This window comes from Bos taurus, chromosome 21 (genome assembly GCF_002263795.3).
Source record: "Bos taurus isolate L1 Dominette 01449 registration number 42190680 breed Hereford chromosome 21, ARS-UCD2.0, whole genome shotgun sequence".
In the NCBI taxonomy this organism is placed as follows: Eukaryota; Metazoa; Chordata; class Mammalia; order Artiodactyla; family Bovidae; genus Bos; species Bos taurus.
The window spans coordinates 47,953,520-47,978,983 of record NC_037348.1 but is presented as its reverse complement, the minus strand read 5'-3'; the positions used below and the strand labels follow the sequence as shown (position 1 = coordinate 47,978,983).

The 25,464-nt window shown below is 37.8% G+C and overlaps 1 protein-coding gene across 6 annotated transcripts in view; it reads right to left on the bottom strand.

Moving 5' to 3' along the window:
• Positions 1 to 25,464, bottom strand: part of TTC6 (tetratricopeptide repeat domain 6) — a 201,541-nt gene that overhangs the window by 19,923 nt on the left and 156,154 nt on the right. For 4 of the 6 annotated variants that reach the window (XM_010817188.4, XM_059879346.1, XM_059879345.1 and 1 more), the window contains 6 exons: positions 22,547 to 22,681; positions 19,272 to 19,421; positions 18,299 to 18,439; positions 16,642 to 16,755; positions 13,399 to 13,518; positions 3,801 to 3,874 (listed from right to left, as the gene is read on the bottom strand). In XM_010817188.4, the coding sequence (XP_010815490.3) occupies positions 3,801 to 3,874; positions 13,399 to 13,518; positions 16,642 to 16,755; positions 18,299 to 18,439; positions 19,272 to 19,421; positions 22,547 to 22,681 (734 nt within the window). The remainder of the gene's footprint in view (positions 1 to 3,800; positions 3,875 to 13,398; positions 13,519 to 16,641; positions 16,756 to 18,298; positions 18,440 to 19,271; positions 19,422 to 22,546; positions 22,682 to 25,464) is intronic. The other 2 variants (XM_024982079.2, XM_024982078.2) reach the window with 2 other exon arrangements.

Sequence of the window (25,464 nt, the reverse complement as noted above, 5' to 3'; positions counted from 1 at the left end):
GCTAAAGACTAACTCTTAGCTAAGACTCTCTCCTTGATGTGTTCACAGGTTTGAAAAAGAATTCACTTTGAAACTGAAAAGCAGTCCAGTTTGCCGTAACGTGATTCAATTTTTTTGAATGCTTGGGCATGCCCTGAAAATTAACAGAGGTGCTGATGATATTTCCCCCATGTTTTGGCAAACACTGTCCAAAAGTGTGTACCAAGGGTTGTGCCAGAAGATGACAAAAGAGTCAACAGGAAAGCACCGGGAGAGCTTGACATTACAAACAGGAGCCGGTTAACACTCATGTATATGAGACAGCTGTTGCCTTCTGAGTTCACTCTGTGGATTCTCACAAAGAAAACATGGGCTCCCCTCCCTCAAGCAGTTTAAAGTGAAACTGTCCTCCTCTTTCCTGATAGCTGGCAGTATTTGAGAAGTAAAAGTTCACTGAATACAAGGTTACAATGCTTGTAGCCACTTTCTCACTGTATTACAGAAATAACTCTAGCCTAGATAATGAACTCTTTATCAAGAATAATTACACAGTAGTAATTTGCATTTCTATATAAAATGCATTTAGCTGATAGGTTTTTAACGGCCACTGCTTCCCTAGTTGGCTCAGATGGTAAAGAATCTGCCTTCAAGGCACAAAAACCCGCGTTCAATTCCTGGGTCGGGAAGATCCCCTGAAGGAGGGCAAGGCAACCAACTCCAGTATTCTTGCCTGGAGAATCTCCATGGACAGAGGAGCCTGGTGGGCCACAGTACATGGGGTTGCAAAGAGTCGGACACGTTTGAACAACAACACTTGAACAGTTCACTTTCATTTCTATCTCTAGGTAGTGAGCTATTTATTTATGATGCATATCTATGGTGACCATGTAAATGGAAATTTCCAGGGCAACCCAGGTCTCTCATATTCTTCCCACAAATCACCAAAATGTTTCTAGTATGCTTGCATCCAAATTGTATCATACACATTGCTTCCCTCTTATCCAGAGGGAAATTTAAAATCCTTTGTGAGTACATATGCCAATACATAGTTTACAAAAACATAATTTCACCCTTTGAATCATCAAACCAATTTAAAAAAAAAAATTAGGCAATGAATTGAAGTTATTTTTTGACACACATCTAGTTATCAGCACTAATGTTTAACAAACATCTAGTCTATTCAGACTAAGTAAACAATCATTAAACCTTAAACCTGGGGAGGGACCTTGAAAGGCACCTAGCAACCTCTTCAAAGCTGATAATATCTAAAAATAAGTCCAGAGGAGGTGATGGAGCCAAAGCCAGAGACACCACCCCCAACCCCCTACACCAGTAGGAAATAACATAGATTCGGCAACTTCATTTTTCTGCAGATGGGTATGTCACACAATGTCCTGTAGATTAGGGCTCCTGTTAAATAATCACATGATGGTTTAAAAATGGAAAAAAGTGGCAGTGTCTGTTATATCGGGGTACACGATCACTGGCACATGAACTGTTAAAACATCAATTACACAAACACAAAAGTATGTTAGTTTTTCTAAAATAAAAAGTGTCTCTATAAATCTAAAACAACGTGATCACCGAAGGAAGGTGTGTGACTCGCATTATGGTGTCTATTAACTAAGGACCAGGTGCTGAGCTGGCAGGTTAGGCCACAGGCACCAAGGCTCACCACGTTTTCCAAATGAATCATATACGTGACCAGATGTGCCCTACTGGGTTGTACAAATAAATCATAAATACCTCCCCAAACTAAAGAATGTGGCCTGCAGAGTCGAAGATTCAGAAATATTGTATGCAAACAGAAGAAGAGTGAAATAAATGTGCTGAAGTAAAAAGTGGACAGAATATATAACGCTAAGCCATCAGGCTCTCCCTCTGTGACTTTTTTTTTTTTAGTCTTAAGGTGGCTTTCTCAAAGAGATCTAAAAATTAACTCTACCATAATACTCTCAGTGACCCAACTGGGCAACAAGTAGGATATTCAGCCTAAGGAATGCTGTCTCCTAGCAACCACAAGAGTGAGAACCAGAGATATACAAAGGCACACTTCAAAAGTCTGCAACCCCTCGAGTTCAAAGATCAAAGCCCTAAAGTTTACAGATTTATTCCTTTTTAAAATTTTTCCAAATGGGAGAATTTTGACTTTCTCTACTATGAAACACCAATAGTGAATCTTATTATTTACAAACCATGCTGCTGAAGTAATAAATATGTTATAGCTCAACTTGAAAAGCAAAAATATTTTTCTTGAAATAAATATAACCAATCACTAAACATTCCTTATTGTTAAATTTAGTAAAACTGTTAAAATACATGGAATTGGGATGCTGAGTTATCAGAATTTTACTGTTGATTTAATTCTACTTTTATTAAAAGACAATAGAGATTCTGGTGGGATGATGAAAGTTGGTTATTTGGAATTGCAAAGCAGTTTCAGCTTAAGGAGGCCCCGCCATATATACCCAGTGATTACATTTCATAAAGGAGATCAGGACCTGACACATAGAAAAATTTACTGACTCTAACAGTTGCAAAACACAGGAATGAGGCTGAGAAAATTCTGGTGTCTGGTTTTGGTTTTAAGAGAATTCAGTGACCTCAGACATTTCTGGTCTCCAGTCGCCCACCAAAACAAACACATCAGTCATTATTATTCCATTTCTTTTTAAGAATGGCAATTACTTAGAGAGATGAATTGTACAAAGATGCTGTATTAAAATAGACAATGATGTGACTATGCTTTTTGCCTGTATAAATTTAAAGGTCTGAGACCAGTTTGGGCCTTTTAACCAAATATACCTTTACAAGGTCCAGTAATTATACTACCATATTCATAAAATTGAAAAAATATAACTCTCATAGAGAAACCATACCTGTACTAGTTATGTCCTAAAAGAGGGGAAAAAAGAATGTTAGTTTTCTAAGTAATTCAAACTATGTTCTACTGCCTAAAAAGTATATCTACGGAGTCTACTTGCTGTCCTAATTTTCTCATCCAAGTAACTACTATTATTTCACTCACAAAAAATGCTGTAAACTATTACTTAACTAAATACATTCTATTTCACATTAAAAAGTGAAATTCACGTGCTGAATTTCTATGCTTTTAAAAGTAAAATGTCCAGAAATTAATTTTTTATATCAAATGTATGGGTAGAAATGTAAGCTATAAATTATAGTTAGCAAAATCAATCTAATATTATTTCAGAGTAAATTTTAAACTGATCTTCTATATTTTAGCCTTATGTTACTATTCTTTTCTCCTCTTCTATAATTTACTTATTTTTTACAACAATACCAGAAACAAGTAATGTATTTTAAGCAATTTTAAGTAATGTATTTTTTGTAGATTTCATTATATTTTATAGATATTTACTGGTATATTTTAATTATTTTAGTTTTAGAAATGCTTTTTAAAGGTAAAATTTTCTTGAAAATATTTTACTAAATCAACCTCTCTTCTAGGAAACAGACTTTTTAAAAGTTAGCTCCATTTAATGAACAAAGTTAATTATTCTATTCTTAGATATTTCAAGCTATTCATGATTTCATTCTGTGTATTACCAAGGTCCTTTCCAATAAGTGGACCTGAATCATATGGATACCCCCAATGCTATCTATCAGCAGGCATTTACTTGCTGATCTGGCTAAAATAGTTTGAGAAACTTAGCTGTGGTTCCCACATCCATACAGTGATTCTCTGTGTCTCCCCCCATTTTTGTACTCTGTCACTTCCATAATATTCTCCTCTGTTTCTCCTATTATAAATCTGCAGTCCCACTCGCTCTCACTTCAACATGAATCGCACTCCATACCTGTGATAGCACACAGCAGTAGCTTGACACAGGCTCACATTAGTCTTGCTTATCAGTGCAGCTTGTTTAAAATCCTGAAAGAGTTTTACAAATTTCTGTTAATTTTACCACATTACCTTTCGGGTTTTCATAAACTTCCTCCTAATTTTGATTCTACCACAAATAAATTTTATACAAGCCTTAAAATATACATCTTCTTTAAAACTTTATGTTCGCCTTTTAGTATCTATGAGAATACTATAACCCAATACAGAATACCATAACCAAAAACTCACTCAGAACCTTGCACTACTGTCTCCACTCTTCTTGTGGTTTTGCCTGGTATTGTAATGAGGTATCACACTTACTTTCTTTTTCATTGTTTTTTTCCCCCCCAGTGAACACAACCAGAGACTTCTGTATCCAGACAGAAATAGAAATTTGCCGGCAGAGACTCTTAGGACTATAGGACAGATAAGCACTTGGGCCAGGCCCTATAACTGCAACTCTTGTGTGGATTAGCTAAGGTAGCTCCTACCTGGGCAACCCACACTTAGGGGAAAATGTGTCATTTTGTCCAGAGATCCTAGAAGCCTCCAGAAAAGGAGCAGCGGAAATGCTAACTGCAACAGGTAAAGTCAGGGCAGTCAGTTGGAATGGACTTGAATGGTACTGGTTGGGCTGTCGCTCAGTCGAGTACAACTCTTTGTGACCCCATGGACTGTAGCCCGCCAGACTCTTTGACCATGGGGATTCTCCAGGCAAGAATACTGGTGTGGGTTGCCATGCCCTCCTCCAGGGGATCTTCCCAACCCAAGGGTCAAACCCACATCTCCTGCATTGCAAGCAGATTCTTTACCATGTGAGCCACCAGGGAAGCCCAAATGGTACTGGGGAAGAGGTTAAAAGAATTAAAAGCACTAACTCTGCCTAAGATTCTGATGCTGTGACCTGAACACTGTTCTCTATTGAACACCAGAGATATGCTGTCTGAAGCTCTTTAGCTTTTCAAAGCCCTACAAAAACAACTGAAACCTGAAGCAAAATAAGAATACCACTGAGTCAGTTCAGTTCACTTCAGTTGCTCAGTTGTGTCCGACTCTTTGTGACTCGATGAATCGCAGCACGTCAGGCCTCCCTGTCCATCACCAACTCCCAGAGTTTACCCAAACTCATGTGCATCGAGTCGGTGATTCCATCCAACCATCTCATCCTCTGTCGTCCCCTTCTCTTCCTGCCCCCAATCCCTCCCAGCATCAGGGTCTTTTCCAATGAGTCAACTCTTCATATGAGGTGGCCAAAGTACTGGAGTTTCAGCCTCAGCATCAGTCCTTCCAATGAACACCCAGGACTGGTCTCCTTCAGAATGGACTGGTTGGATCTCCTTGCAGTCCAAGGGACTTGCAAGAGTCTTCTCCAACACCACAGTTCAAAAGCATCAATTCTTCAGCACTCGGCTTTCTTCACAGTCCAACTCTCACATCCATACGTGACCACAGGAAAAACCATAGCCTTGACTACACGGACCTTTGTTGGCAAAGTAATATCTCTTCTTTTTAATATGCTATCTAGGTTTGTCATAACTTTCCTTCCAAGAAGTAAGTGTCTTTTAATTTCATGGCTGCAATCACCATCTGCAGTGATTTTGGAGCCCAAAAAAATAAAGTCTGACACTGTTTCCACTGTTTCCCCATCTATTTCCCATGAAGTGATGGGACCAGATGCCATGATCTTCGTTTTCTGAATGTTGAGCTTTAAGCCAACTTTTTCACTCTCCTCTTTCACTTTCATCAAGAGGCTTTTTAGTTCCTCTTCACTTTCTGCCATAAGGGTGGTGTCATCTGCATATCTGAGGTGATTGATATTTCTCCTGGCAATCTTGATTCCAGCTTGTGATTCTTCCAGCCCAGCGTTTCTCATGATGTACTCTGCATATAAGTTAAATAAGCAGGGTGACAATATACAACCTTGACATACTCCTTTTCCTATTTGGAACCAGTCTGTTGTTCCATGTCCAGTTCTAACTGTTGCTTCCTGACCTGCATACAGGTTTCTCAAGAGGTAGGTCAGGTGGTCTGGTATTCCCATCTCCTTAAGAATTCTCCACAGTTTATTGTGATCCACATAGTCAAAGGTTTTGGTATAGTCAATAAAGCAGAAATAGATGTTTTTCTGGAACTCTCTTGCTTTTTCAATGATCCAGCGGATGTTGGCAATTTGAACTCTGGTTCCTCTGCCTTTTCTAAACCAGCTTGAATATCTGGAAGTTCACGGTTCACATATTGCTAAACCCTGGCTTGGAGAATTTTGAGCATTACTTTCCTAGCGTGTGAGATGAGTGCAATTGTGCAGTAGTTTGAGCAGTCTTTGACATTGCCTTTCTTTGGGATTGGAATGAAAACTGACCTTTTCCAGTCCTGTGGCCACTGCTGAGTTTTCCAAATTTGCCGGCATATTGAGGGCAGCACTTTCACAGCATCATTTTTCAGGATTTGAAATAGCTCAACTGGAATTCCATCACCTCCACTAGCTTTGTTCGTAGTGATGCTTTCTAAGGCCCACTTGACTTCACATTCCAGGATGACTGGCTCTAGGTGAGTGATCGCACCATCGTGATTATCTGGGGCATGAAGATCTTTTTTGTACAGTTCTTCTGTGTATTCTTGCCACCTCTTCTTAATATCTTCTGCTTCTGTCAGTCCATACAATTTCTGTCCTTTATCGAGCCCATCTTTGCATGAAATGTTCCCTTGGTATCTCTCATTTTCTTGAAGAGATCTCTACTCTTTCCCATTCTGTTGTTTTCCTCTATTTCTTTGCATTGATTGCTAAGGAAGGCTTCCTTATCTCTCCTTGCTATTTTTTGGAACTCTGCATTCAGATATTTATATCCTTCCTTTTCTCCTTTGCTTTTCACTTCTCTTCTTTTCACAGCTATTTGTAAGGCCTCCTCAGACTGCCATTCGGCTTTTTTGCATTTCTTTTCCATGGAGATGGTCTTGATCCCTGTCTCCTGTACAATGTCATGAATCTCATTCCATAGTTCATCAGGCACTCTATCTATCAGATCTAGTCCCTTAAATCTATTTCTCTCTTCCACTGTATAATCATAAGGGATTTGATTTAGGTCATACCTGAATGGTCTAGTGGTTTTTCCTGCTTTCTTCAATTTAAGTCTGAATTTGGCAATTAGGAGTTCATGATCTGAGCCACAGTCAGCTCCTGGTCTTGTTTTTGCTGACTGTATAGAGTTTCTCCATCTTTGGCTGCAAAGAATATAATCAGTCTGATTTTGGTGTTGGCCATCTGGTGATGTCCATGTGTAGAGTCTTCTCTTGTGTTGTTGGAAAAGGGTGTTTGCTATGACCAGTGCATTCTCTTGGCAAAACTCTATTAACCTTTGCCCTGCTTCATTCCGTACTCCAAGGCCAGATTTGCTTGTTACTCCAGGTGTTTCTTCCTACTTTTGCATTCCAGTCCCCTATAATGAAAAGGACATCTTTTTTGGGTGTTAGTTCTAAAAGTTCTTGTAGGTCTTCATAGAACTGTTCAACTTCAGCTTCTTCAGCATTACTGGTTGGGGCATAGGCTTGGATTACTGTGATATTGAATGGTTTGCCTTGGAAACAAACAGAAATCATTCTGTCGTTTTTGAGATTACATCCAAGTACTGCATTTCAGACTCTTTTGTTGACCATGATGGCTACTCCATTTCTTCTAAGGGATTCCTGCCCGCTGTAGTAGATATAATGGTGATTTGAGGTAAATTCACCCATTCCAGCCCATTTTAGTTCGCTTATTCCTAGAACATCGACGTTCACTCTTGCCATCTCCTGTTTGACCACTTCCAATTTGCCTTGATTCATGGACCTAACATTCCAGGTTCCTATGCAATAGAGGACATCAACTCCAAGCTAGTGAGATGCAAAATATTTCCTGGACGTTTACCCCTTCATAGAATTTCTGCCACTCAGCGTCAAATTGCTTGACAGAAATGTGCAGCCATCTCATTTTCTTCTGAATCTGCCCATGTTGACGGGCTTAGAAAGTTTTCAAGAAAACGTTTCCTTCCCGAGAATACCACTAAACTGAAACAAATAAAATGTTTAAATAAATGTCTATATATCAAAAGACCATGTCAACTGCAATGAGACTTATATGTATAGGCATGTGTGAAAGTGAGAGTGAAGTTGTTCAGTCGTGTCCAACTCTTTGCAACCCCATGGACTGTAGCCTACCAGGATCCTCCATCCATGGGATGTCCCAGGCAAGAGTACTAGAGTGGGTTGCCATTTCCTTCTCCAGGGGATCTTCCCAACCTAGGGATTGAACCCGGGTCTCCTGCATTGTAGGCAGATGCTTTACCGTCTGAGCCACCAGGGAAGTCCTAGATATGTCCATAGGTATGTGTACATATATACATAAATAATGTGAGATACAGATTGATTTCAATGTTTGCCATAATGTGGGATTATGGAATTATATCCCATAATTTGGGAACTCAAAAAATAAGAGTTCAACACCTGTGAAGGAATAAAAATGGAATAAACAAAGGAATAAAAAATAAAAATGACACTGCTTTTTCCCAGAGAACTGCTTCAGCAAGAATCTTTTGGGCAGTTTTGGTTATGAACTCACTTGACCAAACTAGACTGTGGGGAGGACCCTAACCTCCTGTGGAGTGACTAAAGGTAACTTTAGTTTCCAGACTCCCTTCCCACTTCCAGAAGGCTAGGAAAGAGCACTCTACAGTCTTAAAAGCTAAGCGTCAGACTTCTGGTTTCCACTTCACTAGAGAGAACTCAACCATGAGGCTAGTCTCCCTCCTCCCTCCGTTCCTGCATTGTCTTCCCCTCTCCCTTCTCCTTCCACAAAGCTGGCTATTTAATGGGGGTAGAATAAGTTCTCTGCTAACAGGGGTGGAAGAGGGAGCAGTAGTGTCAAACGGAGCCCTCTGGGACGCTACTATAGGAGAAGGGTATCAGTCCAGACCCATCTGAGAATATGAACTCCCCACTTAGACTTCTGAAGCGTATTTTGATGCTACATGGAATTATTTGGAAGAAATAAGAAATTTATTGTCTAGACAAATATAATCTAATGAAATATTCTACCAGGTATTTCCCCCAAGAGGACTTTCTTTTTCTTTTTTGCTGAAATGAAGTCAAACTTACAACTGTAACTGAGATTTCATTACAAACTTTCCCATTAATTTGGCCTAAGAATTCCAGTTCAAATGCCACACTCTATTTCCCGTGTTCTAATGAAGGGCACACAACTATCAATTAATACATTTTCAGCTCTCGTCCTACTTGATCTCTCTGTTAATCAGTCATCCCCACTAAGAATGTTTCCCTGTGTAGGTTTTCTGACTCTGCTCTCTCTAGGTTCTGCATTTAGCCCTCTTATTATTCAGTCATGTGTTTCTTCATTGGTCTGCCTCAGCAATCGTCTTTTTTTAATATTTCAAATTAATTTTTTAAATTTACACAGGGGAAAAACTTTTTTTTGCCTTTAATTGCAAGCATATCTTGTTTTATTGAGCTTCGCAGATACTGCACTTTGTACAAATTGTGCAATCTTGCCTCAAGCAAGTCTATCGGCACCATTTTTTCAACAGCATTTGTTCAGTTCGTGTCTCTGTATCATATTCTGGTAATTCTCATAATATTTAAAACATTTTCATTATTATTGTAGTTGTTATGGTAGTTTGTGATCCTCAATGATCCTTGATGTTACTACTGCAAAAAGATTGCAACTAACTGAAGGCTCAGGTGATGGTTAACATTTTTTTAATCAATAAAGTACTTTTTAACTAAGATAGGTCCATTTTTAAGACATAATGCTATTGCACACTTAATAGATTACAGCATTGTACAAACATAACTTTTATATGCACTTTTATATGAAGCAAAACAATTAATGGGAGTCACTTTATCGCTATGTTCGCTTTATTGCTGGAACCAAATCTACAATATCTCCAAGGCAAGCCTGTAGTGTTTGCAGGGCATGTTTTTTTCCCTCAGTCTTTTTACTTTTACCCTTCTATATCTTATATCTAAAGTCTGTTTCTTGCAGCCAAAATATTGTTGGGACTTTTAAAAAATTCTACTCTAACATCCTCACTATTTCAATTGGGGTATTTGGAGAATTTCCATGTAATGTAACTGCTGATGAGGTTGGATTTAGGTCTACCATTTATTGTCTGTTTTCTGCTGGTCTCCTCTGTTTCTGATCCTTTGTGTTCTCTTTCCAGACTTATCTGGGATTATTTTAATTTTTTAATATTCCATTTTAATTAATCTACTCTTTTTGACTGCGGAGGTCACATTTGAGAAGAAACCTGGAACAAAAGGAGGTCATGAACCATATACAGATCAATAGGAGGAGTGTTTTCCACCTAGGGAATAGCTTGTGTGAGGACCCTGAGGCAGGAAGGGAGCCTGGAATTTCCAAGGCATAGCAAAAGGCCACAGAGGAGTAACCTGAGTGGAGAAAAGAAGAACATTGACAATGAAGTCAGATCAGTGAGCAGCAATGAGGTCACTGGGGTCTTGGTTGGCTACAGTCAAGAGTTCAGATTTTGGCCTAAGTGTGATGGGAAGTCCCTGGAGGGCTCTGAGCCGAGTAGCTTGCTCTGCTTTATGTTTTTCAGAGGCATCTCCGGCTGCTGTGTGAACAGCATGTAGAGGGACAAGAGCAGAAGCAGTGAGTCCAGATGGAAAGCTACTGCAGGAACCCAGACAGGAGAAGGTAGAGGCTGGAAGGAGGAGGAGAACAGGGGTAAAAGAATGAGAAATGACTGAATTCAAGATATGTTTTGATGGTAGAGCTGACCACACTGGTTCATGATTTAGACACCGGGTGTGAGAAAAGAGAGAGGTCAAGAATGATTCCCACCAGACCGTGAGCTCCTCAAGGACTAGAAATCTGTCTTATTTGTCTCCATATCTTCAATGTCAATGTTAGTACCATGCCTTGTCTGAAGGAATACAGGATTTGGAATCAGGAGAGACCTAAGTTCAAATCTTGTCCCAGTACTTCCTGGTTGACTCAGTTCAGTTCAGTTCAGTCACTCAGTTGTGTCCGACTCTTTGCAACCCCATGAACCACAGCATGCCAGGCCTCCCTGTCCATCACCAACTCCTGGAGTCCACCCAAACCCATGTCCATTGAGTCAGTGATGCCATCCAGCCATCTCATCCTCTGTCATCCCCTTCTCCTCCTGCCTTCAATCTTTCCCAGCATCAAGGTCTTTTCAAATGAGTCAGCTCTTCGCATCAGGTGGCCAAAGTTTTAGAGTTTCAGCTTCAACATCAGTCCTTCTAATGAACACCCAGGACTGATTTTCTTTAGGATGGACTGGTTGGATCTCTGTGCAGTCCAAGCGACTCTCAAGAGTCTTCTCTAACACCACAGTTCAAAAGAATCAATTCTTTGGCACTCAGCTTTCTTTATAGTCCAACTCTCACATCCATACGTTGACTACTGGAAAAACCAGAGCCTTGACTAGACGGACCTTTGTTGACAAAGAAATGTCTCTGCTTTTTAATATGCTATCTAGGGTGGTCATAACTTTCCTTCCAAGAAGTAAATGTCTTTTAATTTCATGGATGCAGTCACCATCTGCAGTGATTTTGGAGCCCAGAAAAATAAAGTCAGCCACTATTTCCACTGTTTCCCCATCTACTTGCCATGAAGTGATGGGACCGGATGCCATGATCTTAATTTTCTGAATATTGGGATTTAAGCCAACTTTTTGACTCTCCTCTTTCACTTTCATCAAGAGGCTCTTTAGTTCTTCTTCACTTTCTGCCATAAGGGTGGTGTCATCTGCATATAGGAGGTTATTGATATTTCTCCCGGCAGTCTTGATTTTAGCTTGTGCTTCCTCCAGCCCAGCGTTTCTCATGATGTACTCTGCATATAAGTTAAATAAGCAGGGTGACGATATACAGCCTTGACGTACTCCTTTTCCTATTTGGAACCAGTCTGTTGTTCCATGTCCAGTTCTAACTGTTGCTTCCTGACCTGCATCCAGGTTTCTCAAAAGGCAGGTCAGGTGGTCTGGGATTCCCATCTCTTTCAGAATTTTCCACAATTTATTGTGATCCACACAGTAAAAGGCTTTGGCATAGTCAATAAAGCAGAAATAGATGTTTTTCTGGAACTCTCACTTTTTCAATAACCTGTTTAGAATATCAGCTTCCTCATCCATAAGTTACAATTGTAAATTATGCAGTACTGTTGAGAACATGGCAGGTATAACTGTACAATAACTCAAGTTAACGTTGCTGTTAAGTACTACAGGAATACTTAGGTGGGTAGTAACATGGGCCCTGATTTAATTCTCCAACAGCTGAAGTCTTTTGCTTCCAAACCTCATTTTCCTCACTTTCGCCACCCAACACTATTGCCCAGAGTCTCATAGCTTTTTTGCCTATTCCAAAGACATTCTTTAGCTTTCCCTATCTGAGGGAATTCCAAAGGGCACATCTCAAAACCAAAACCTAAGGGAGTTCAACTCTTGAAATAACATTTCACCATAGTATAAATTGGCTTCCCTGGTGGCTCAGTGGTAAGGAATCCACCTGCCAAGCAGGAATCCACCTACCACGTGCCAAGTTCAGTTTCTGGGTCTGGAAGATTCCCTGGGAAGGAAATGGCAACCCCCTCCAGTATTCTTGCTTGAGAAATCTCACAGACAGAAAAGCCTGGTAGGCTGAAGTGCATGCGGTCAGAAAGAGTCAGACACAAATTGTAACTGAGCAGGAACACGATTATGTAAGCTGCCTAGAATACAGTATCTCAGTCACTTCTTTAATAGTAAGTAATTCTGTGGCACAGAATCTCAAAAGATGGCTCCAGAAGTTGAAAAATAATACAAGTTATATTTGGAGGTGAAAAAACAGGAAACACTCCCTTACATAATTGTCTGTTGTGGTTCCTGAGAAACACAGAAGAAAAACTACCATTATTTAATGGCAAACTTCAAATTACTATTTGATTTTTGCCTATATCTCTTAATTCCTAATTTAACTCTATATAGACAATACAGATAAAAACGAGAACAGTGAACTTTGTTTCATTATTCTATAAAGAAATCCGCCTGTTTCTTATCTGTGTATTGCAGATGCTGTCTTCTATTGCAATTCTGAGTGCCTGTTCCCACTAACTTAAAAGCCTATTCCCAGTAACTTATTCTGGGCTGCTATTCTCTGCCCACGTGAAGCAAACAGATTTATTTTGACATATTTTCAATGTGGAATGAGGAAAACTATGAACGAGGAAGAGCACTGAGCAGCAAAGTAAATGACACTTAAATCATTTTAATTTTTGTCTACAGCTAAGACACTCCCTTAGGAGAGATGATAGTCTTGATATTTCATCAATTTAGAAATTTTTTTTACATATTATCTATTCATTTGTATTTAAAAAGTAAAAAAACACTTTTGCAAAGATTCTGTCATTCAAAGTACTTCATCACAATTCTCACTAAAGTTGAATTATTGTTCATTAATAATGCCATTTATTATCAAAAAAACTTTTTCACAGGTTTTCAGAAGTGAATATACAAAATCAAGTGGGTTCATTTTTACAAGTAAACAGAAAGGTTTACCTCTAATGCGAAATTGAACTGTTCTAATTCTGCATAGATGAGTCCACGATTAATGAAGGTGTTCAAAGTCACAGTTTCTCCAGCATTAAGAAGAAGCACAATTCCATAATCTGTTAATGCCTAAAAATGAAATAATCACTTACAAGCTAAAGTCAACTCTTTAGAGCATTACTACATTGACCACGGACAAACTAGAACCTCATAATTAGTTCTTTAATGTGACTTAAAATTTAAGGCCAAAAATAATCATTTGTTAGGTTTAACAGGTCCACTTAATTAAATACTATGGATGCTGCTACTTTCTAACAAATGGGGTTCACTGTGCTTGTACTCACATGCTATCCTAAGCATTTTTATTGTGCAGGGATTGAAGGGGGCACGCAACACCCTTCCCCAACTCAACAGTTTCACAAAATGACTATTGACATTAAAGCAGAGCACTTGTTAACCTTTTGAAGTTTAACTGCTTTATAGTGTTTTATTGTTTTCGTCACTGAAACCTAAGTTTTACTGAGGCAGAGATTATTCATTTTGTTCCCCATTGTAAAGCCAGTAACTAGCACCATGCCTGCACTTACTAGGCATTTGATAAATTTTTGTTGAGTGAATAAATCATAAAGCAATGAAAACAGATCTTAATAAAACTAACAAATAAGCACTTGTTGGAAAATTACTGCAATATTCTCTCTTTTAAAGATAATCTAAGCTGAGAATTATCTCAGAGGACCTTTTTCCATTTCTTATCTTTTTTTTTTCATTTAATAAATAGGTTTTTCCTCTGTACCAGGTACTAGGAGTATCCCAAATATCAGTTGGAGCTGAATCTCTTAACTCTGAACATTTTTCTTCTGAACATTTTGCCTAAAAGAGCCATATGGTTTCATCAGAAAAGGGCCAAATCATATATGCCCGTAGCATGTGCTAAATGAAAATGCAAATAAATAGTATTTTACTATTTGCTTAGTTAGTGGTTCTCCTCTAGTGTTTTGTGATGGGGAACTCGACATCTAAAAGAATTGTACAATTAAACATCCTATATGTATATTGTAGAATAACTATAAATAAACACTGACAGGCTATAAAAATAATTTGTAACACTTGTAAAACAAAACTAGAATGTTTGCAATTTTCCTATCATGGAATCACATAATTAAAACCTGTGTATATATCATGATGCCTTAGAAATCTACTAAGTAGCTGAATATATAACACAAGAGGAAACAAACCTTGGAAATTAGATTTCATGAAGGTCACAATGAGCAGGCTTTGTGCTTTGTCTCTACTATTGTTACTAAACTTTCAGTCTTGGGAAAGTTACTTAACATTAAGCCTCAGTTTTCCTATCCACAAAAATGGAATATTAATAACATATTGTTATAGAAGTCCACTTTAAAATACTGGTTTTTTAGATTTTTGATATGGACCATTTATTGAATTTATTACAATACTGCTTCTGTTTTATGTTTCAGTTTTTTGGCCCCAAGATATGTGGGATCTTAGCTCCCCAACTAGGGATCAAATCTCCACCCCCTACATTGGAAGGTGAAGTCTTAACCACTGGACTGCCAGGGAAGTCCTTAAAATATTTGATTGAATGTTGGTAAAGCATTAGCCCAGTGCCTATCACACAATAAGCCCAAAATGGGTGATAACGGTTACTACTTTTATTAACATAAGGGGGTAGGAACCAGACTTCACCTTTTCTTAGTTTTTATGAAACTGTATCTTGGGAGTGCATTTTTTGCACAAAATTACTTGTGTTTGCTTGGTCCTGTTATGGCAGGAACGCTGAGAAACAGGTGGAGGGAGACAAAAGGGAGGAGGTGACACAATAAAATGACATCCGGTCCACGTGCTGGAGGTCAGATGGTTTCACAAAGCCACCTAAAGACTGTTAACCAGAAGCAAACAAACCTGTGGACGCCGATATAGGTCCCTATTCCCTGTGTGACTTGGATGTGTTTCTAATGTCTCCCTGTTTCCATTTCTTCATCTGTAAAATGAGCCCATTGGATGAAAAGCATTGGGTACCAGGCCGCTCTAAAATAGCCAATATGTTCTTATTCTAGTTAGATTTCCATTTACATAGATTTTCATTTTCCTTATTCATAGAGCACCAGCTCTGATACCAATCAGACATAACAAAAATAGTACTTCCCTGCCCAGACCCCGGCCATTGTTTGCAAGTTCAGGGTTACCCAGAAAAGGCAGGGATAGGGGTGGGGAGGAAGCTGTCAAAGATACCTGCTGTGCAGGTTACTCTAATAAATGATCCTTTAATTGGCTCCTAGAATGGTAACAAGAGCCTGTGTTAAAATTAGTTATTCATTTGTCAACATTTCTGGAGGAAACCTGAAAATCCAGTTATCGGCAATTTTATATCCGTTTAGACAGAAACAATATTTCTCAACTTTTTTCTTCCATAGGAAATAAATCACTAAATTTCTAAATGTCTTAAACAGATTTAACTTTCCAGGTTTTAAGGAAATTGAGGGAGTGTATCCGCACACAACACCCGGGAACACAATGCAGTCTTTTAAAAGAAGCCATCATCAACAATGAAGTGATAGAAACAAGGAAGAGGAGATAGGAGGATAGCAGAAACGGAAGCAAGAAATTGGGCAGAACACCAAGAAACTACTGATCTGCTCCCCCGTGAGGAATCTTGATTGGAAAAGGACAAAATTGACAAGGGGAGACTGGAGAATGGAGTAAGATTCAAAAATATAAAAAAGGGCTTGCACAGGTAGAATCTGGAACAGGATAAATAGAGAAAAAAGGTTTGCTTCAACCATCAGTTAGGCTTCAAAATGGTCTCTGAGCTGGAAACCATCACTCAAAACTGCCTGCTGCATCTGTGGTCTGAGCATTGTAACAAAATACCTCCCCAGGCTATTCTAGTTAATGTTGAGATTGTGAAGCAAACAATATTGCTAGTGATCACTGCTTAAAAATTCTACACACAATTTATCAGTGGAAACATTTTTCTCAAACGAGAAACATGTAACACGTGTTAGTTTACACAGCCCTTAAATGCTTGTATAAGCATTATAAAATTAATTTTCATTTGACGTTGCAGAGATTGTATATGAAAATTTGCTAAGCACTAGCAAAAAATTAAATATTCTTTAACATGGTTCTTTGGCATCTCAAGTTTTGTGTGTATTTCCACAGGAATTATTTTTCTAAAATTGTAACAGAAATAATAAGAAAATACGCTTTAAATATATTTACAAATCTTACCATTTGAAGTTCATTTATCTTGGTGTAACATAATGCTCTGTTATAAAATGCTATATAACTGTTTTTATCCATGTTGATAGCTGTAGTTAAATCTGTAATCGCTAGTTTATAATTCTACAAAGAAAACATAATTAAGTGAGAAGAGTTCATCATAATGGACTTAAATTTAGTTGTAAAATAAATTCTTGATTCTATCGGAGTTTTGGGACTACACATTTAATCATTCTGTGTATCATCCGTGAAATTAAGACCATCAAGCTAATCTTTTACAGAATTAATTAAGAAGGTCCCTTGGTAGGAACTGTTATTATAGTTTTTCTCATTTGCAAATAAAATTCAATATACAAACAACTATTAACGATTCTCTTTTTTCCATTGTTGCTATATGTATCTGTGCGCTTGGTTGCTCTCTTGTGTCCGACTCTGCAACTCTATGGACTATAGCCTGCCAGACTTCTCTGTCCGTGAAATTTTTTAGGCAAGAATACTGGAGTGGGTTGCAATTTCCTATTCCAAGGGATCTTCCATACCAAGGGATCAAACCTGGGTCTCCTGCATTGACAGGCAGATTCTTTACCACGAACGCCACCTGGGAAGACCCCTGTTGCTATACAGCAAGCAAAAAATTTAATTTCTTACGGATAAAAGAGAAGCAAGCTAATTCACCCAACAAACATTCACCAGAGCTGGCTTGCTTCTGTCTCTAGTACTGTCATATCACGTAATTGTCATGTTTTCTACCCACATTCTCTTTTGCTTCTTTTTGATGCTTCCCTGATAACTTAGACATCCATTTTTTAAAATTTTATTTTATTTTTAAACTTTACATAAACATCCATTTTTATAGACAGTAATTTTCACAGAATATACAGGTAATGCAAGGTCTTACCTTTGTTTTAAGGTATTATTTGCAAAATAATATTTCATATTTCATATGAAATATCTACAAAGAAATGTCAGAAAAGAAAAATAGGGGGAAAAAATATGCCAAGAACCATTAGACATCAACAGTATTGCTCACACTTTTTAATTCAGTAATATCCATTTAGGAACCATAACCTTTGATTTTCTTCTATGTGTATTATTTAAAATAGTAAAATAAAAAAAAAATTCAAACAATCCAAATGCCCAACAATAAAGTGGTTAAAATATACTGATGGAATAGTATGCAGTCATTAAAACTGGTATCATCTTCAATGATTAAATATAAGAAGCAAGGCACAACACAGATTATTTAAGTAGCACAGTCCCAGTTTTTAGAAGTATATATTTTATTAGGAAAAAAAGACTACATGAAATACACCAAAATGCTCTCAGGAATTACCATCTGATGGTAGGAAATCAGGTGATTTTAACCCTTCTTTATTCCTCATTGTATTTTCCAAATTCTCTATAATGAATACTATTTCCTTAATAAAAATATATAATTAATGCCATTTAAAATATAAATGTCACAAATAAATATCACTATTTTATGAAAAATCATTAACTGAAATCCCTTTTGATGTTCTGTCAAAGTGCAACACCTTTTATGTAGTTCTGCCTCATTCCATGGCAATTCTCCTTTCACAGAGAGAAAGGGGAAGTGAGTCCCTCCTTGGCATCCGAGCAGCCACACACCCTAAAATACCAGAGCTTAAGGTAGGAAATTCCTTACCCTGCTGTAGTATTTCAGAACTCCTCTGTAGACATAGGCACGCACACTCTGAGGGTAAATTTTGATGGCCTCATTACAACTCAAGATCGCTTTGGAGTATCTGCCTTTCAAACCATAGTAGGCTACTCGACTTAAATATGCCTTTTCAGAGAAAGAGAGGAAGAAAGAGGAAACAGATTATTTCAGTAAAAGCATCAGTTCTGCCAAAATATATATTGTAGTTGGAACAAATTTATGCCATCCAAAGATGATATAAATCAAACTTTTTGTCACTCTTTTATTAAGAAAATTTCAAACTCACAGAATATTCAAAGAATAGTACAGTGAACACCCATATACCTACCACCTGGATTCAATAATTATTAACATTTTGTGATTTTGTTGTTATCTAATTTTTTCTGAACAATTTGAAAATAAGTTGTAGACATTTTAAAAATTCACCCCAAGTCTTTCAGTATACATCTCCTTTGAAGAAGACATACTCCTACACAACCACGTTACCACTGTATATCTAAAAAAATTCATAGTATTTCCCTAAAATCATCTGATATTTCATCCATATTCAAATTTCATACACTTTTAAAATCAAGATCCAATGGAGTTTCATCTATTGGATTTTATATTGTCTCTATAGTCTCTTAAAAGGCAGGATACAATGTAACAGCAAAGGAAGAAGTAAATGAATTTATTTACATAATATAGTATATAAAATCATAATGATTAATAGGTACATTAAAATATTAACAAATTTATATACATTAAAATTCACAAAGCACTTTTACCTATATAATATCCCTGTTGGAAATCATATTTTCAGTTCAATGGAAAATACAGATAATATATAGATTATTAAAACAGCTGTAAAGTAGATAAAAGTAACTGTTACTAACTAATAACAACAACACTTAAAGATTTAATAGTATTAGCAAATTTAATACACTCTCCAAACCAGAGCAATCACCCATTTAAATACCTGGTAATGTTTTGGATCAAGGGTAATCGCACGATTAAAATCCAGGATCGAGCCACTCTTATGGAGTTTGACTTTACAAAGCCCACGGTGATAAAAGCTTTCTGCAAAATCAGGATTTGCTTTCACAGCTTTTGTAAAAGAATCAAAAGCCTAGAAGAGCATATTGGTAAAAAGCAAATCATTCAGTGAGTAGCATACATTAGTTAAAAAGTTAATACATTACAGTATATAACTATTCTTGAAAAGTTTTTATTTTTTGGTCATTTTAAAGATGTTTTTCCCAGTGAACCTTGTGGAGCCAAAAAATATGAATGACCCAGGTTTATTATAATTTACAGATTCCTTTATTCACAGACTAAAGTCTACATAATTCATGTTGTTACAATACTTTTGGAGGTGTAATTTTTTAAATTTATTTATGTATTTATTTGGCTGCACCGGGTCTTAGCTGTGGTAATGCAGGCTCTTTAGTTGTAGCATGTGGGATCTAGATCCTTGACCAGGGATCAAACCTGGGCCCTCTGCATTGGGAGCACTGAGTTTTAGCCACTGGGCCACCAGGGAAGACCCTGCTGCTGCTGCTAAGTCACTTCAGTCGTGTCCGACTCTGTGCGACCCCATAGATGGCAGTCCACCAGGCTCCGCCATCCCTGGGATTCTCCAGGGAAGAACACTGGAGTGGGTTGCCATTTCCTTCTCCAATGCATGAAAGTGAAAAGTGAAAGTGAAGTCACTCAGTCTTGTCTGACTCTTAGTGACCCCATGGACTGCAGCCTACCAGGCTCCTCCGTCCATGGGATTTTCCAGGCAAGAGTACTGGAGTGGGGTGCCATTGCCTTCTCCGAGGGACCCTAAGAGGACTTTAATCATTATGTGTCTTATTGTGTTTCTTCAAAGAAATCACAATTAGTATTTATTATTTCCCATGAGGACCAGCAGATACATAGTTACAAAATTTCAAAACAAAAGAACTCCAAAGTTTTTTCTAACATTGTGAAGCAAAACTAGGTTTCCCCTGCTTGTCCAAAGGACTAAGAACATGAAAAATATTTGTAATTAATCTCATATGTATTGTAATTTCTTAATGGAAAACTAATCAACTGCAATTCTCTTTTAAAGTTATAAAGATACAGGTGGACCCCATCCACCCCTATGAATATAAGGACTGGAATGGTGTGTGGGTGTGTCTGTCTGTGTGTGTGTCTGTGTAGCTGTGAAATATTCAAAAAGAGCTAATGATACGTTATTTACGTATTTATCATATCAGTGAAAATTTTGAAATGGAGACTTCGATAAAATAGTCAAATATTATTAGGTTGGTGCAAACATAATTTTGGTTTTTTCACTGTTGAAATTTGCCATTTGATATTGGAATACATTCTTAAATAAATGTGGTTACATTATGTTATTTTAATACACATTTCTCACTTTATGTTTTTTGCTAATGACTCATTGCTGTTTATTTTATGTTTATTTTAGATTATAGAAATGATGTTAGACAAAAAGCAAATTTGAGCGATTTTCTTATTGGAGTTCAAAATAGGTCATTAAGCAGTGGAGACAACTCACAACATCAACAACACTTTTGGCCCAAGAACTGCTAATGAATGTACAGCACAGTGGTAGTTCAAAAAGTTTTGCAAAGGAGACAAGAGACTTCAAGATGAGGAGTGCAGTGGCTGGCCACTGGAAGTTGACAACGAAAACTGAAAACCATCATCAAAGCTGATCCTCTTACAACTACATGAGAAGTTGCCAAAGAACTCAACGTCAACCATTCTACAGTTATTCTTCATTTGAAGCAAATTGGAAAGGTGAAAAAGTTTGATAAGTGGGTGTCTCATGAGCTGACTCGAAATCAAAAACGTTGTTCTGAAGTGTCATCTTCCTTTTATTCTACACAACAACGAACCATTTCTCAATCAGATTGGGACAAAAAGTGGATTTTATACAACTGGCAATGACTTGCTCAGTGGGTGGACAAAGAAGAAGGTCCAAAGCACTTCCCAAAGCCAAACTTGCACCAAAAAAAGGTCATGCTCACTGTTTGCTGTTCTGCTGCTGATCTGATCCACTACAGCTGTTTGAATCCCAGTGAAACCATTACATCTGAGACGTATGCTCAGCAAATCAATGAGATGCACTGAAAACTGCAGCACCTACAGCTGGCATCGGTCAACAGAAAGGGCCCAGTTTTTCTCCATAACAATGCCCGACTGCATGTCGCACAACTCATGCTTCAGAAGTTGAAGAGTTGCACCACGAAGTTTTGCCTCACCCACCGTATTCACTTGACCTCTTGCCAACCGACTACCACTTCTTCAAGCATCTTGACAACTTTTTGCAGGGAAAACGGTTCCACAACCAGCAGGATGCAGAAAATGCTTTCCAAGAATTCATCAAATCCTGAAGCACAGATTTTTACACTACAGGAATAAATAAACATTTCTTGTCGGCAAAAATATGTTGATTATAATGGCTCCTATTTTGATTAATAAAGATGTGTTTGATAAGGAAGAAGAAGCACCAGTCACAGAAGCTGGTGCTCTGTGACAACCTAGAGGGGTAGGATGGGGAAGGAGGTGAGAGGGAGGTTTAAGAGTGAGGGGACATATATATATACCTATGGCCAATTCATGTTGATGTATGGCAGAAACTGTCACAATGTTGTAGAGTAATTATCCTCCAATTAAAAATAAAATTAAATTTAAAAAAATGAGGATTTGTTTGAGCCTAGCTAATAATGATTTAAAGTTCAAGGTCCAAAACTGCAATTGCTTTTGCACCAACCTAATAGATAAATACTTAATAATTGAATAAACTGGTTTTCAATGAACCTGGCCATCTTAACAGCCAGTTTGCTCTGATTTTAATTGTTCAGTTGTCAATAAGAGAAATCAGTGTCCTCATTGTTTTCCATTTATCCTGCATGACATTGATACACTCAACGTACTGACAATGTGGTAAGTAAATTTATACTAAGTGATGAAATTATTTTGCTATAATAATTTCTTACAATTAGATTTATTGCTTTGGTGGGAAACACACATTAGCCTTTGGAATATTATCGACAAACAAGCATTAATAAAATGTGTTGAATAAATAAGACAACGTAGTAGGTTTTACAGTGTGCAGACTGACTATAGTAAGCCAAGCTTTACCAGAAGCTCTGGTCTAGTCCCTCACTGCTTAGGTGGCCTTTGGAAATGGAACTGAATGTAAGGAAACAATTTCTAAAACCGTGAAAAACTTATGTGCTTAAATACACAAAATACCAGTTGTAAGCTGCCTTCCTCCATGTAACAAAGACCCAAGTGATACAGACAGTCTGCTGAAGCTGCTAAGGGATTCAGTCCTTTATCAGAAGAAGAAATGAGATCCAATGCCTTTTTAAACATTCTCATGGCTTCCTATAATGATTTAAAAAAAGAGAGAGTGAGGGAAGGTCATGTTTCTCTGTTATATTTATTTAACGTGGCAGCCTACCTAGTAAAGGGAATCCTGAGTACACAGCCTTACTCTCATTTGACATGAGGACACACAGATCTGGTAAAGACATGGATCTTGTCAGTGCACGGCGAGCGAGGACCCAGGTGGGGAGTCTGACCTACCCACGTGCCTGGCCTCTAAGCAGGTATGTAAGTAGGCTTACACAAATAGACTTTTGAAACTGTAATTTCTAAATTCTTTTCTTTTTTGTGAAAATTTATGTGTGTTTAATCTATGAAATAGAGCCATACAAGACTAATTTCTAAATTCTAAAGGGTATTTTCTCATACTCTTCAATCAGACTTCAATTTATAGACCAGTTTATGACCAGTTGCCTAGTAAGTCTCCTGAAGGGAATGTTGGCCAGCTGTTATGTAGTAAAAGTTCTCTACTGACAATCTCTGAGGCACTTTTAATCACCCTTTATTTTGTTCTGCTGTGCTCTCAAGGAGGTTCCATTGACACGAGAGAATAAACTAACATCAAAAATTACCCATTTAAACTATTCCGCCAAAAGAGTTGAAATTCATTAATGACAAAAATTCAATTTCCCAGATAAAGACAGCTTTTCATAATTAGTGACTCTGTGTATTAATCCATATAGAAATGCAGATGCTTATGACTCTTTAGCCCACTTAATGACATGAAATTGCTACAGAAACAATGAGGTTTAACTTGTATATGCAGTGTCCTTTGTACCCACCCTTGGTTTCTGCCACATATTTACAGTCCATCTCAACATTCAGTGGCTCAGCTGGTAAAGAATCTGCCTGCAAAGAGGGAAGACCTGGGTATGATCCCTGGGTTGGGAAGATCCCCTGGAGAAGGTAACAGCTATCCACCAGTATTCTGGCCTGGAGAATTCCATGGACTGTATAGTTCATGGGGTCATAAAGAGTCGGACACGACTGAGAGACTTTCAACATTAAACACAAGACCTTGCTACAGAAAAAACACCAATCAACTTCTCAGTTTCCCTCCTTTTTAATTTTCAAAGTCCCTCTATCTTCTTCATTTCCATCTCTTTCTCTCCTGCCTTTGGATGGTTTCTTCTTCTCAGAGCTAACTCCTTAAGCTGTGCCTTTGAGCCCAACTCCATCCCCATAGAAGCCTGCCAGTTCCTTCCACTTTTGAATCTGTGCCCCTCCATTGTCTCCTTGACTCCCTACAGTCTTCCATCACATTTACTTTAAAATGAACATATCTTCACTTCCTCCTGCTTTCTCCTTCAGCTGATGTCCCACCTCTCTTTCCTTCACTACTATAGAAAGTAGTGGTCATCCTCTCAAGGTTTGCAGGGAAGGCATATTTACATTCTAAACACAATACTCTGGGGATAAAAACTTTGAAGAGTTATAAGACTATTATACTAAGTCAAGCAAACTAAAAATATGTTCTGAATTAGGACTAATGACCAGAGAAATAGAGAAAGGAAGTGGATTTGAGAGACATATTTAGAAAGCAGAACCAAGAGAACATGACTATTGATTTGGTATAAAGTGCAAACAAAAGTCACCTAAGATTTCTAGCAGAACAATGTCAGGGAGGCAGAGAGGTTAAAGGAAATTTAGGGTTATTCCCAAGAAGGAATTCAATATCATAAAGGTGTCAATTATTCCTAAAATAACCTAGAGAGTCAATGCAATTCAGTCAAAATTCCAGCAGGATTTCTTGTTGCTGTTGTTTTTATTGAGGCATAGTGGCAACCCACTACAGTATTCTTGCCTGGAAAATCCCACAGACAGGAGCCTGGAGGGTTACAGTTCATGTGATCACAAAGAGTCAGACACAACTGAACGACTGAGCATGGATATTTACAATAGTGCTAGTTTCTGCTATACAAAGAAGTGAATCAGCTATATGCATACAAATATCCTTCCGTCTTGGACCTCTCTCCCTCCCACCCCATCCCACCCATCTGGGTCATCTTAGAGCACTGAGCTGAGCACCATGTGCTATACAGCAGGTTCCCACTAGGGTTTTTAATGACTCTTGACAAGCTGAATTTTAAATGTGTATGGAAGAGTAAAGGCTAAAAAATAACCAGGGATTTTCTGAAAAAATATGGTGTGATGACTTGCTCTACCAGATGTCAAAAATTACAATAAAGCAATAGTAATTAAGACATTGTATTATTAAGCCAGGGGTAGAAATATTGACCAAAGGAACAGAATAGAAAGCCCAAAATCAGTCCCACACATACATGAAAAGCTACAACAGGACAGATGTACTACTTAAATCTTTGATTGAGGAGAACACTTCAGTAAATGATACTGGAACATGTGAGTAACCATATGGGGAAAATTGAAATTTTATCAATATCTCACATTCAAAAATATCTATTTAAGGTAGAGAGAGATCTTAAACTGGACAAGGGAATGGCAAACCACTTCAGTATTCTTGCCTTGAGAACCCCATGAACAGTATGAAAAGGCAAAAAGATATGACACTGAAAGATGAACTCCCCAGTCAGTAGGTGCCCAATATGCTACTGGAGAAGAGTGGAGAAATAACTCCAGAAAGCATGAAGAGATGGAGCCAAAGCAAAAACAACACCCTCTGGTCAAAGAAGTAAAGTCCAATGCTGTAAAGAACAACATTGCATAGGAATGTTAGATCCGTGAATCAAGGTAAATGGGAAGTAGTCAAACAGAAGATGGCAAGAGTGAATATCGACATTTTAGGAATCAGTGAACTAAAATGG